At 39.4% G+C, this 14,833-nt stretch overlaps 1 protein-coding gene across 1 annotated transcript; it reads left to right on the forward strand.

Annotated features, from left to right (window-relative positions):
- Window positions 1–779: 779 nt before the first annotated feature.
- On the forward strand, window positions 780–5,260 carry LOC308686535 (rho-related GTP-binding protein RhoA-B). Its single transcript, XM_081394973.1, has 5 exons — window positions 780–927; window positions 3,106–3,263; window positions 3,665–3,785; window positions 3,906–4,036; window positions 4,174–5,260. The coding sequence occupies exons 2-5, from the start codon at window positions 3,108–3,110 to the stop codon at window positions 4,345–4,347; spliced, it is 582 nt and encodes a 193-aa protein (XP_081251099.1). The 5' UTR covers window positions 780–927; window positions 3,106–3,107; the 3' UTR covers window positions 4,348–5,260.
- The last annotated feature ends 9,573 nt before the right edge of the window (window positions 5,261–14,833 follow it).

The following is a 14,833-nucleotide window of genomic DNA, read 5'->3' on the forward strand; positions in this document are numbered from 1 at the left end:
ATTGCAACACATTTAGGCCTTAATCAGAGATCATTTCTTTGCATGTCCAACAAGACCTAAAATAATTGCAGTTAACAAAGGCTCTGCATGAGGCTTACTGTGTTTTACAACAATTGAAGCTGGGCCACAGTATAGCACCCCCACTCCACCATTCACTTTACCCTATATGGAACAAAGATGCAATAAAAAGTAGATGGTGACTAAAGTGTTCATTCAGCTTATGTCTCTTTTTGTGTTCAACAGAAGAATATCGTCTTGGAACAACGTGATATTAAGTAAATAATTATAGAATTTTCTTTGTGGCATAAATACTAAAACATGGGTTTGTTTGTGGACTAAAGGCAGTGTAATGTGGCACAGTCGCCAATAGATGGCGCAACAAACACGCACCTCCAAATACGCATTTCCTAATCCACTCAAAACAACAAACTCATTCAGCCTGGGGAATGTCCTGTAGTGTTAAATGCGATTGCCTCCTATTAAAAAACAAGACTGTTAAACATAATATTTGGTGGCGCTGATTATTACCTTTCACGCCGCGATACATTTCTTCTTCCAAAAAAACATTCAAAGGTATGCTTATGTAGTAGAGGTTGTTTAAGGCTGGAATAAAAGTTGTACGTTGGTTAGATTATAGTCATTTTTGTTCCATGAACGGCACACATTTTTTAGTTTTTAAATTCATATAAAACACAAAACTGCCTTGTTAGGGTGGTCCGTTTCTCATAATGACTCATTCATCCACCGCCAAATAAACTCTTAAACGTGCTCGCGCAGGCGTGGCTCGAGCTCGTGCACGCCATCCCTTCCCCCTTCTGAATGCCCGCGCTCTGCGCGTGCTAGTCAACGGTTTATTGTATCGGACAGAAGAGGCGACGGAGCTCCACCGTTGGAATAAAACAAAACGGCTAGCCATCTAAACTGCAGGTAAGATTACTTTATCTTCTCGTCTCCGTGTTTATACACCTGTTTTAAACTTTATAAGCCCAATTCGACGCTGAATGGTTGTTTTAAAACTACTTTTTGATATCATGGAAAGGTAAGAGCTCAGCGACTGACCATTCGCCGCTTCCGCAAGCAACCGCCGGCCGGGAGTAACGTTAGCAGCTCACCCTCAGCGTTCAGATTTTTAAAACCGTTTCAAGCTTTATCCATGTATCTAGACATGGAAATGAGATTTAAAATGTTTGGGGAAGCTGGTGAAGTTTACACAGAAGTGTTTGGTCGTAAATTCCCTCTGTATTACCGGTAACAGTTATATATGTGGTAGAAGCTGTTTGTTTTTTTAAAGCAGAGAGCTAACGTAACGTAAAGCTCGACCTAGACATGCGCATAATCTCAGATTTAACGTAACTGGAGGATTAATGATTTGATGTATCTTTAACCGTCCATTGAACCATTGTTCTTCAGTGGTTTTTCTTCGGTGGTATTTATAAAAATATAACGTTAGATATCTAATAAGATTAGTAATCTAAAATAAGCATATTTCATAAACCGTGATTTAGGCAAATCTTTGAAATTATAATCTGATTGATATGTTTGTATTATTAACCTGTGATTTATACTTATCTGGTTATTGATAATTTGAAATGTATGAGTTTCTCTGGGATCATCTTTGGTATTGTTTTATTTGGTAGGACAAAGAACTTTATCTCTTTACCTATGATCTGCTTAATATAGTGTAGCATTAAACAGTATTTAGGTGTGTTCAAGTGAGATATATCTAAAATATGTCATACAGATTTTTTAAAAGTTGGAAACAAAAACATACCCTAGGCAGTGAGTCAGATGCATTGACCCAAGCTTCACCTTTTTCCAGTTAGCTATGATACAGTAATACAATCCTTTATTTTAATACATGAAATTTTCCCAGTGACCATTAGAAATCATTGTGAGTAATATTCCTATTAATGTGTGTCATTAATCCTATACAGTGGTTTGAAACTCTCATTGGGCCTTATTTACACTGTCCATTGTAAATCTTTCATTAATTTATGCAAATATACATTGTTGATTGATATCACAGCCTTTTTACACAGAAAGATGTTCTTCAACCTTTCATGAATGAAGGTTTATTGAGCCAACAGGTGCCATCCAGACTAATCTGTATCACTTTAAATAATTTACTAACCTTAGCGTTGCCATGCAGTTACCAGGAGATCCCAGAAGCCATGTGGCCACATGCAACCCAATGAAGTTTGATTTCCATGAGGATATAAGAGTATAAGTTTAAGGAGGTGTTGATAAACATCATGTTCATCTTCAGGTCTTGAGCTTCCTTGCCTTATCCAGGCCCTCGGCGTGCACAGCATCTCATATTAATATATCATTAGTGTCTTGTCTCCATTTAAAGTAGACATGTTGAAGTTAAGAGTGAGAATCTCCCACATCATTATACATTTATGATTTAATATAGTGGGCCTTATGGAAGATAGAACCAATAGTTGATCTTTAGTGCACAAGGCTTTGTCTCTTCTGCTGTTTTTCAGACTTTGATCTTCAGATTTGCTGCACTGTGTGTGTGTGTCAGTGTTTAATCTACTGTCCATCTGAGCTGCTCTCATCGCCACGGGCCTGTTCATCAATAATGTGGGCTCTGTTCTGTTGATGCCAGCTTTATCTTGGCCACTGGGGTGCAGCTTGCACTTCAAAGACATCTGGCCCAGTTAACAGACACTTCCAGATCTGCCTCTATTTAAACGGCTGTTCTGGATCAGAAAATGAAGTGACGCATCACGTTGATGCGATAGGATGGGTTGGTTCTGCTGTGGTCATGTTGAAATGACTCTGATGAAGGCTTGTCGGATGTCACCGTTGGCTGTGATGAGTCAACTGAGGACTCTGGATTTTTTGAACGCTGCGTGGCTTTGATTACTGGGCCTAAGGGATGGGTTGGGGTGTATTTACAGGACTTTATAATAGCGGAGGACTGCCATGAAGGGTACTGCTCATATTAGAGATTGAATTTTGCAGGATGTGACATGGTATACTTCAAAAATGAAGTATACCAACATTATAACCATGGCGTTTATCCCGGTTGCTGTGGAAAAGATGACTGAGTGTAATGCAGCAGTGTTTAACTGTGTACGTGTGTGTCTTTTGTAGGAATGGCAGCTATTCGCAAAAAGCTGGTGATTGTAGGAGATGGAGCGTGCGGTAAAACCTGTTTGCTTATCGTGTTCAGTAAAGACCAGTTTCCTGAAGTCTACGTACCCACGGTGTTTGAGAACTATGTTGCCGACATCGAGGTTGACAGCAAACAGGTGAGCAAAACACACACGAGAAATACAATGTGCATAAACATCCTTGTTTTTCTGCTGCTTTATGTAGTTATGTATCAAATAACATCACTTACTGAGGTTAATTTATGCTGGTTAATGAAACGATGGATTGTTAAATGAAGATGGAATTAAAGTTTGGCTCATATATGTGTTCACATGTAAACCCCAAAACCCAGTTTAATAAGTTAATTAAGTCTTTGCCTGTCAGTTGGAGGTCTTAGATGTGGCTTTAATGTGAAAATATTGACCTGATTCACTTTCCTTATTTAGCTTAACATGCTTATGGCCCCTCCATCTGTCCTTTTTTGCAGTGCATATCCATTTTAGTGGTTTGGGGTGTTCAGAATGTGCAGTCAAGCTCAGTGTGTCTCTTTACCCAATAGGTAGAACTTGCTCTGTGGGATACCGCAGGACAGGAGGACTATGATAGGCTCCGCCCTCTTTCATACCCAGACACAGATGTCATTTTAATGTGCTTCTCTATTGACAGTCCTGACAGTTTAGGTAAGGATACACTTTTTGGTATATCTTTCTGTGTTCCTTTCCCATATGTGATTGCTTAAATTACACTTACTTTCTCTTTTTCTAATAAAACTGACCTTTTGTTCTCTGACCTATGTATAGAGAATATTCCAGAGAAGTGGACACCTGAGGTGAAACACTTTTGTCCAAACGTTCCCATCATCCTTGTAGGCAACAAAAAAGACCTACGGAATGATGAACACACACGCAGGGAGCTGACCAAGATGAAGCAGGTAAACAAATACAGAGTGTTTGCCTGTTCGAAAATAGAAACGCATACAGTATTTGGTCATTTTTACTATTGGCATAGACAAAATCAATGTACAGATATTTTGTACTGACAGCGTATTTTGTGTTGACTGTCCAATAGGAGCCTGTTAAGGCAGAGGAAGGGAGAGACATGGCCAATCGGATTGGAGCATTTGGTTATATGGAGTGCTCAGCCAAAACAAAAGATGGAGTTCGGGAGGTGTTTGAAATGGCCACTAGAGCAGCGCTGCAGGCACGCAAAGGAAAGAAGAACAACAAATGCAGTCTGCTGTGAAAACTCGCCATCGGACTTTATGCCTCTGCTGGGGCTCAAAAAGAGTGTGTGTGAGGGGCACACTCCTATTTACACAATCATACATCCCCCTCACATTCGCCAAATGCTTTTGGGAAAGATCCCAGAAAAAAGCTTTTTGTCTGTTTTTTTCCTCCCTTTTGGTCTTATATTTTTAGTCATGGAGATGTTTATCAGTATTTAAGAGAACTTTGAGAAATGGGACTTTTTTTGTTGATGCTTTACCTGGATTTGTGGTATCATTTAAGCTTGCCCATCTGCCAAATGCTGTCATGTGACCCTATGGGCTGATTGGAAAGGAGTGATCCTGTGAGCTGCCAATCAATACTTCAGCCCATCCCTCATATGCTGGGCTTTTTTCTGCAACATGAAACAGGGCTGAACTTGATTGTTTCTGTATGTATGAATCATTTTAAGGGTTTCTTTTAGATCAGGGCAAGATTGGGATTTTAGAACAATAGCTGTTTTAAAGCAAAAAAGGGCATGGGGCCGGGTGGGGGGTGGGGGGTGATATGTATACATACCTGTACATATGAGCATGTGTGTATTTATATGTACACACATTCAGGACTGGAAACCGTATTTGTAAACTAGACTTGGTAATCTTGTGTAATAAAAGATGTTCTATAAGGAGCAACCCTGTTTTTGTGTGCATGTAGAAAAATTATTTACAGTTCATGTCTAAACCTTCAGAAACTAGCAGAATGTAAATGATACTAACAGAAAAAAAAAACATTTTGTTTGTCCTACCTTTTTTTTTTTAAGAAGTAGTTTAATGCGAAAAAATAAGGTTCTGATATTTACTCATTCCAAACCTGCCGTTTGAGAAGTGTAGACATTTTGAAGAATGTTCACACTATTTTTTCCATTCAATAAAAGCATATATTCACCACAGTCATGAATGGACTTTATGCACACCTACTGCATACGTATTTCTGCTTAAATGTGCTATGTGCGCTTATCCCATAGCAAACTGATAACAGCAATTTTTTTTTTTTTTTTTTTAAATGAAAATTCTGTCATCATTTACTCTCCCTGAAGTTGTTCCAAACCTGTATGATTTCCTTTCTTCTGCTAAACACAAAAGAAGATATTTTAAAGAAGGTTGGTAATTAAACAGTTGCTGGTCCCCATTGACATCCATAGTATTTTCCTACTATGGAAGTCAATGGGGTCCATCAGTCGTTTGGTTACCTATTTTCTTCAAAATATCTTCTTTTGTGTTCAGCAGAAGAAAGAAAGTCATACCGGTTTAGAACAACTTGAGGGAGAGTAAATGATGACAGAATTTTCATTTTTGGGTGAACTATTCCTTTAAAGGGGACATATCTACCAACCCAGAAAACGTGAAAAGCAACAACCCAGTAACTTTGATTTGGTAAGCCTTTCTCTGCTTTCTATGTCAAAAAATAAGCCGATCAGATTTCGCTCCCATTCTGACATAGGAAGGGGATCTTATTATAATATTACCGCCCCTTAATTGGCACGTTTCCACCCACGGCGCCGCCATTTGGTTTTCGCAAACGACACCAGTGTAACCAGTTGCAATGGCAAAAGTTCGAGCAAAGCATGCAAACTGTTCTGGCTCCACACACAAGCAAAGAACACTTTAACCAAAAAATGTCACAGCTGTCTTATAAAGACCTCATGACAGTACAAGCAAGTCGATGAGATAAATCAATGTAACTCCACAACAACTACATAAATGTATCCACTAACCATTCAGAAACGTCCTGGTGCAGTCTAAAAGTTGCAACCTCTTCCTGGGTCTCTGTACGGATGCACTCCGTTACTGGTTATTTCTGTGATTGTGGATGAGTGAAATTCTTGTGTTTTGTTATTGCTGGAGCATCCAAAGCTCCTGTAAAGGATCGGCCATCTTCTGAACGGAGGCGGGGAGCAGCAGCTCATTTGCATTTAAAGGGACACACACAAAAACAAGTTGCGTTTTTGCTCACACTCAAATTTGACAAGCTATAATAAATGATCTGGGGGGTATTTTAGCTGAAATTTCACAGACACATTCTGGGGACACCATAGATTTATATTACATCTTGTGAAAAGGGGCATAATATGTCATCTTTAAATACCTTTAGCGCAAAATTGGGTCATACTAGTATCGCTTTTGTCCTGTTAACTTGTGACACTTCCTCAAGATGTAATGTTGTGCTTAAAGGGATGGTATAATGCCACTTTTTACAAGATGTAAAATAAGTCTCTGATGTCTCCAGAGTGTGTATGTGAAGTTTCAGCTCAAAATACCCCACAGATAATTGTTTTAGCTTGTTAAAATTGTCCCTTTTTGAGGGTGAGCAAAAACCCGTCATTTTGTGTGTCCCTTTAAATGCAAATGAGCTGCTGCTCCTGGAACAGAGGGCTGCGCTTCAAGAGCTTGTGTGTTAGCAGGTAGCTTCCAGTCAGACACGCACTAAAATGTCAGAAACTGTTCTGCCTTTTATGTTCAAACCGAAGTCGGACAATGATGGAGACACTCAAGAAGTGACAACATGTAGAATGCAACAGGACATTTCTTAATGGTTAGTTGATGAATTGTGTAGTTGATGTGGAGTTAACTATCTTCTAGTCATTGATTAGCATTTTCTTTCATGATAATCTATAAATCGCTAGTGTGAGAACTGTTGTAAGATGCCTACAGAGAGACACGCTATTGCATTTGTGTTACGTACAGTATTGCAATAAATGTGAAAAGACGGATGTGACAGCTTGAGCAGACTCACAAATGAACTCTTCCTCTTCTCAACACTGCTTACGTGTTCCCGGGGGCGGGGTTTATGTAAATTTTAGGGTTTGTGATGTCACTAACCCGGGAGGAAGCTTGTGTAGTCCCTATCAGCCGTTTGCTGTATAGTCCATAGTAAAAACAACATTACACACTAACTAAAGTTAGAAAAGTTAAATCATAATCAGCCACCCCTTTCATTTTCTCATAATTTCCAATGCGGTGGCTGCTGAAGCTAATACAAAAGCGATCATGTATAGAGTCCATAGGTGTATCAAGTTCCAGATGGACAAAAAGTATTATAGAATTTATCACATTAATAGATTATTGGTGAATAATGACGTTTTGGTCCATTCCTCGCACAAAGCTCCTGTATGACTATGGACTACATTTATGGTGATATTTATGGTCATTGTATGTGTTTATTTATGTAACTTAGTAGTGTAAACATTGTTCAAAATTTGTTTCACAGAAGAAAGACATATTTCAAATTACATAAAGATGAGTGAAGTTTACAGTTTTCAAACTATTCCCTTAAACTCAGTATTTTGCTTCCAAATCCAGAATTGTTTGATTTCAGTTAGAGTGTGGAATAGACATTAATGTTGCTTCCTTAATGGTGAGATCACCAAACATTGTAAATCTCAGTTCCTGGTGTAAAATCAGGAAATATTTTTCATTTCAGATTTATGGCTGTTTCTTTTACACCGCAACAAAATGTAGATTGGTAACATATCATCATAATAGGATCTGTGTAGAAAAACTGAGCCTTATGGGGTCATGAAAATGTAATAGGTGACAAGACAATTACTTCACAGGACTGGAATGAAAAAAAAGTTGTAATGGAGGTGGAAATTCTGCTTTCATTTTGTCAGTGAACAGTATGTTCTGTTTTTACTCTGGTGACTAAGCCTCTGCACTCCAACTAATGTTGAGAGAGCTTTTGATTCAAAACTTGGTGAAGAGGAGCTGTAATTTATTTTGAGTTGCCACCCACTGGATAATCCGGGATTCAGAACAGCCTGATGAAATTCTTCAAACCATCTTTACCAATATGGTTAATGGTAGTGTAGTGGATAATTATGCAATATAACACAGCTTGCTTTTATTTGACTGAAGTGGGGGAAAAAAACATGACTTGTTGAGGAAGGAAGGAAATAGTCACGCAGCCCCTACCCCCAGCGAGCAACACCCAGACTAGGCTGGCTGAAAAACTGAACGCCTTGCCATTTTTCTGTCATTCTTGTGAAAGACTTAGCCGTGACGTGGATATGAGAGAAAAGGGGCCGCCGCCCTTTCGCAATCTCTCTCTCTCTCTCTCTCTCTCTCTCTGTGTGTGTGTGTGTCTCTCGGAGAGCTCCAACCTTCCCCGCGACTGCTGCGTAAGTGCAGCGAGTCTCAGTGAAACGCCGGGGTTTATATATGCGCCTATTTTTAGCCTCAGCGCGTGAAGCTATTTTTAACCAATATGAGCTCATCGCTTTCCTACACGTCCAATCAGAGCACAGGAGTGAGCACGTGGGCGGGAAGCACAGAAAGAGAGAGAGAGAGAGATGAATAAACGGACAGCTGATGGAAACCGGGCTGGCAGTACGGGAGCGCGCAATGCCCTGCGCGTTCTCATGGTCGTAAAATGCATTAATAAATTAAATATTTATCAAAGACAAAATAACAATTAAAAAACATTATTAAAGATGCATTATATTTATAAATTTGCATAATTTAACCAAGTAAAGCCTGAAATATGAAATAAAAGTCCAAAAACTGTGAATTTTTAAATTAACCTTTAGACCTTTTTTGTTGTGTATCATATAGAGCAAAAAAACGTGTACCACCACCTGAAGGGAGACGTATTTAGAAAATATAAAAAATATAAAATTTTTATCATTTTGACAATTTAGAGGCCTTAGAAATTTGTGTCAAATATGATACAGTAGGCTTTATAGGGTTAAATAATGACAATTATCATTATAAGATAATCAGAATAAAAAATTAAGAAGGCATGGGCCAATCATTGTATGCACTATACAGTAGGCTACCATGAAGAATATGTTCTATGGCTCTGTGGTAGCAAGTGCTGTTTTGTACACTGAACAAAATTATAAACACAACACTTTTGTTTTTCCCTCATTTTACATGAGGTGAACTCAAAGATCTAGGACTTTTTCTATGTACACAAAAGGCCTATTTCTCTCAAATATTGTTCACAAATCTGTCTAAATCTGTGTTAGTGAGCACTTCTCCTTTGCCGAGATAATCCATCCACCTCACAGGTGTGGCATATCAAGATTCTGATTAGACAGCATGATTATTGCACAGGTGTGCCTTAGGCTGGCCACAATAAAAGGCAACTCTAAAATGTGCATTTTTAATACACAGCACAATGCCACAGATGTCGCAAGTTTTGAGGGAGCGTGCAATTGGCATGCTGACTGCAGGAATGTTCACCAGAGCTGTTGCCCGTGAATTGAGTGTTTATTTCTCTACCATAAGCCGTCTCCAAAGGCGTTTCAGAGAATTTGGCAGTACATCCAACCAGCCTCACAACCGCAGACCACGTGTAACCACACCAACCCAGGACCTCCACATCCAGCATCTTCACTTCCAAGATCGTCTGAGACAGCCACCCGGACCGCTGCTGCAACAATTGGTTTGCATGCATTACCAAAGAATTTCTGCACAAACTGTCAGAAACCGTCTCAGGGAAGCTCATCGTCCTCATCAGGGTCTCGACCGGATTGCAGTTCGTCATCATAACCGTGACTGGGCAAATGTTCACATTCGATGGCGTCTGGCACTTTGTTCTCTTCATGGATGAATCCCGGTTTTCACTGTATGGGTAGATGGCAGACAGCGTGTATGGCGTCGTGTGGGTTTGCTGATGTCAATGTTGTGGATCGAGTGGCCCATGGTGGCGGTGGGGTTATGGTATGGGCAGGCGAATGTTATGAACAACAAACACAGGTGCATTTTATTGATGGCATTTTAATGCACAGAGATACCGTGACGAGTTCCTGAGGCCCACTGTTGTGCCATTCATCCACGACCATCACCTCATGTTGCAGCATGATAATGCACGGCCCCATGTTGCAAGGAAGCTGAAAACATCCCAGTTCTTGCATGGCCAGCATACTCACCGGACATGTCACCGGATCGGCGTATGCGACAGCATGTTCCAGGTCCTGCCAATATCCAGCAACTTCGCACAGCCATTGAAGAGGAGTGGACCAACATTCCACAGGCCACAATCAACAACCTGATCAACTATGCGAAGGAGATGTATTGCGCTGCGTGAGGCAAATGGTGGTCACACCAGATACTGACTGGTTTTCGGATTCCCATACCTGTGAGGTGGATGGATTATCTCGGCAAAGAAGAAGTGCTTCTACAGATTTAGACAGATTTGTGAACAGTATTTGAAAGAAATAGGCCTTTTGTGTACATAGAAACAGTCTTAGAACTTTGAGTTCAGCTCAGGGGCAAAAACAATAGTGTTGCGTTTATAATTTTGTTCAGTGTATGAAGTGGTGTGCTGAAGAATCAGCATTTAAAGGGACAGATGCCAATAGAATAGAGAAAATTCAGAGGAAAGCAGGGTCTGTCCTGGGGACTAAACTACTGAACTCAACGAGGGTGGTGACCGAGAGGAGGATGCTGTCCAGACTCCAGCAGTGTCCAAACATTTAAACATTATGGATATCCCCTCGCATCCAATACAATAAGAGCACCTTCTCCTTTACACTTAACATGGCCCGGTGTACCACTGAGAAACGGACAATCCTCTCTGCCCACTTAGTCTGTACTACTCATCCCTGTAGTGTTAGTCATATTTTGCCACTTCCCTATATCACGGTTTATTTGTTTATTTATTTTGTTTGTGTGTGTGTGATTAGGCTACATTATACTGTATGATGTGTACAACACCCATAGGCTACTGTAAATGACACAATGTGGATATTAATAAAGCAATCGAAGTAACAAAGATATAAACTTTTAACTGTTCAACAGTTTCCAGCTCAAAAACTAGGTTTATACAACAGCGACACCTGGTGGCCAATAATCATAATTCTACTTGTATTTTGCATTCTATAATTGAAATAGAACTGTGTTCGGTCTGTTTAACCGCATTAATGCTCGCAACGTTTGATATTGAATTAAGTATGTTCATTTATGCTACTAGTACTGCATATCCGAGTATTTAGTGGTTTTCTCAATTTAAATGCTGCTCAATCCAGCTCTATTGTGAATGTGATGCTGACCCTTTTCCTTTATTCTTACAATAAAACACAACACTATTGTAATGCCATGATCTTTTGGACAGATGCCATAACAGCCTGCACTCTATTCTTTGAAATACCTTGGAGATACAATGGTAAATTGGCTATATGGTAATCATTTAGCAGATGCTCAGGAAAAAGAAGAAAAAAATTCTCAGAAGAAAAAGAAACCGGCAAGAGACAAGAAAATAGCTGTAAATAGACGTCTTATTTGTAGCTAATGTATTTCAGCCAGCTAGTAGACAAAAATACTAGGATGCAGATACCTTTAACATTATATGATCAAATATATTGTAAAATGTTCCTCTATTGTGTGTTGCTGCTCTGAAGATGTATTCCCTCAATATACAAGTAAGATAAGACAACAATTTCAACTGCATACTTTATTTGGTAAGTAGCCTTTATAAGGCCTACAGTTAGTCAGTCATTGTCACAAAACAAACCCCTTCGGGAAGATGCAAGATCTCTCTGTGTAATTTGTCCAGGGTTAACTGGCTTCTTTTCTTAAAGTCACCATGAAATCAAATTCGTTTAAAAACGCATCTTTTTGCTTTTTGCTTTTTGCCTTCTGTCCTCACTGAGACGGCGTTTTTATGAAAACGAAGCTTTTTGAAAACGCTCTCCAAAGTGGATAATTTGAAAACGCTGTTTTCACGTCGTAGTGTGGACTGTTTAAAAACTATGATGTAAGTTTACTCATGTGACATATTAGATATTCATACCGGTATTGTGCCTGTTATGTGCTATTCACTTTCACACTGTTGCTAAAATATGTTACCTTGCACACTCTTCATATCACAGTCATGCAAAGATGACAGAAAATGTACTCATATTGCTGTCCTGCGGCAAAACATGAGAGCAGTTGCGTTTTAGACCAAACATATGGTGACTGAGTGCGACCTGGACGCATCAGTAGGCTATAGCCTAAATGGTGAGATATTTTTCGATATAAAATTATCCTGTCAAAAGAATTGCGCGATAACTTTATTATTTATTTTTCCTTCTGTATCATCTCAGTGAGCTTTTGTGAGGTTTTGCGCATGCACAGTAAGGTGAATTTAAAGTTTTCAGGCGTTTGAAAACGCTAGTGTGGACGGAGAGCGTTTTTTAACGAAATAAATTGACAAAATCAAGTCCCACCCTACATTTTTTCTTGTTCAAGAAGCCATTTAATTTGGATATGTCATTGGGAAGAAAAGACTATCGCAACTTCGGTTTCATGTAGACTTTAATTTTACTTGTAATGAGGGGTGGCGTATTAAACCGTAGTACTGGTTTAGCCGCTAGAGGGCGTCAAATCCACACAGTTGCATTTCTGATGATCTCAGTGATATTCAGTATAAGACTATGAGCTCGCTCTCTCTCTCTCTCTCTCTCTCTCTCTCTCTCTCTCTCTCTCTCTCTCTCTCTCTCTCTGAGACATATTCTTTTGATCTTTTTGTTAATTTTTTTATGTGACCTGATTTAGCTGCCATTAATTTTTACCATTAATTAAGTGTGTGTGTGTGTGTGTGTGTGTGTGTGTGTGTGTGTGTGTGTGTTTGTTTTTGTGGTTTACGAGGACTTTTGACCTGAATACGCACCAGCACTATGGGGACATTTGGGTTTATGAGGACAGAGGCCATGTCCTCATAAATCCGACAGCGTAGATGTCATTTACTACGTTCCAGACGCTCCCTCTCAAAGTTTGGCGCCATGTCCTTACATACCACAAAACCCTGAAATTTTACCATACACAGTGTATCCCTGATTTCGAGAGTGCGCCCCTGTAGCCAGGTCCTGGTATTACACCCGTGTCATCAAAAATTTGCATCTTTCACACAAGTGTATTATTTGGGGCCTGTGATTGGTCAGATCGATACCGCTAGGCGGGAAATCGCGAAAACAAGATGGCGCCAATGGGCGGAGCTTCAATCAGCTTTAGTGATTGGTCAGATCGGTACCGGTAGGCGGGAGATCGCGAAAACAAGATGGCGCCAGTGGGCGGAGCTTCAATCAGCTTTAAAATGTGTAGCAACTAATGCAAAATACTAATTATTTAAGTATTTTTGCCTGTAATTTATTAATTGTGCATTAAATATATGATAAATAAATAAATAAAATCCCGTTTATATTATGATAAGTACAACGTAATCAGAGGTGTAGTCATTCGTCGTCACGTCATTTCCTGTTTGGACTGGACAAACTCTGCACCTGAGAAGACATCTGTGGACCTGATGAAGGCAACTGTTATCCAAAAGGTAAGTTATAATGTTGTTTAATTGCTTCTCTAATAGCACGTGGGTCCGGTTGGCTTGTTTGTGCATGTTCTGTATGCTCTTCGCTGCTCGTTTTACAGTTAGAAAGCAGCTAGCGCGTGATGCTAACCGTGCTAGCGGACCTATAAGTTAGTGATTCTGTTTACAGACTGACATGAGGGAATCAGCGATGCTTGTCATTTTAAACTCGTTTTCGATTGCACTATATTTGTAACTGCTACCTTTTCTGATCTCATAAAATAGTCTAGCCATCATAATAACGCGTTGGCATGACTAACGTTTCAGTATGTGAAGGGGAGGCTATTTCACCCAGTACAGTATCCTGATATGCTACTGTTAATATTACTACAGTTATGCTTGCTTTAAACACATTAAGACACAAATATGTGCTCTTATTACTCCTGACTATAATAAAATATAGGCTACTCTGAATATTATTAGAACTCTGTTTGATTCAGTCTTATTAATACTGTCACTATTATTGCCTATAATATTAATTGTGAATGAAATCTATGAATGAATAGTTATTATCAATTAACATATTCCTTAAATATCATATAATAAAGTATTAAAATAACTTGAATGCTGTTTACCATAATTGATCAATTTATTTAAAACAAGCTTTTTGAATAATAGGTCAAATGAAATGCAATGGTCGTGAGAGTCTTTTTCTATGCGCGCAGACACATGGGATGATGGCTGAAGTGAGTCAGTGAAGGAGAAGATCAAGATCTGGAAGAGGGCATGCCGTTTACAGACACAGATGAGCTCCAGGGCAGATTCAGCAATCATTATAAAGGTGAGTTCAGGGTTTCCATGCATAAGCAGTGCCATGCGACCAGTGCTCCTCAGAAACAGATTATTTGCCACAGTTATCAGTCACTGAATTATGATTGTGTGTGTAAGAAGTGAGTCACGATCACTTACTGTACATCTAGCACAGGCACAATGTCTCGTATCACTCTCATACATACACACACTTGAACTCAGTGCCGTCCAAATGTATCTAGTTACCAGTGTCCCAGTAAATCTAGTGTCCTCATAGACCAGTATTCTGTCAAACTTACACAACACACTCAGTCAAAGTCAAACATCAGGAACATGCTCTTATGATGTCCTCATAAAACTGTGTCCTCATAGACCAGGATTCTGTCAAACTTACACAACACACTGAGATTCTTCTGTCAAGTCAA

This window comes from Scardinius erythrophthalmus, assembly GCF_964197995.2.
Source record: "Scardinius erythrophthalmus genome assembly, contig: HAP1_SCAFFOLD_388, whole genome shotgun sequence".
Classification (NCBI taxonomy): Eukaryota; Metazoa; Chordata; class Actinopteri; order Cypriniformes; family Leuciscidae; genus Scardinius; species Scardinius erythrophthalmus.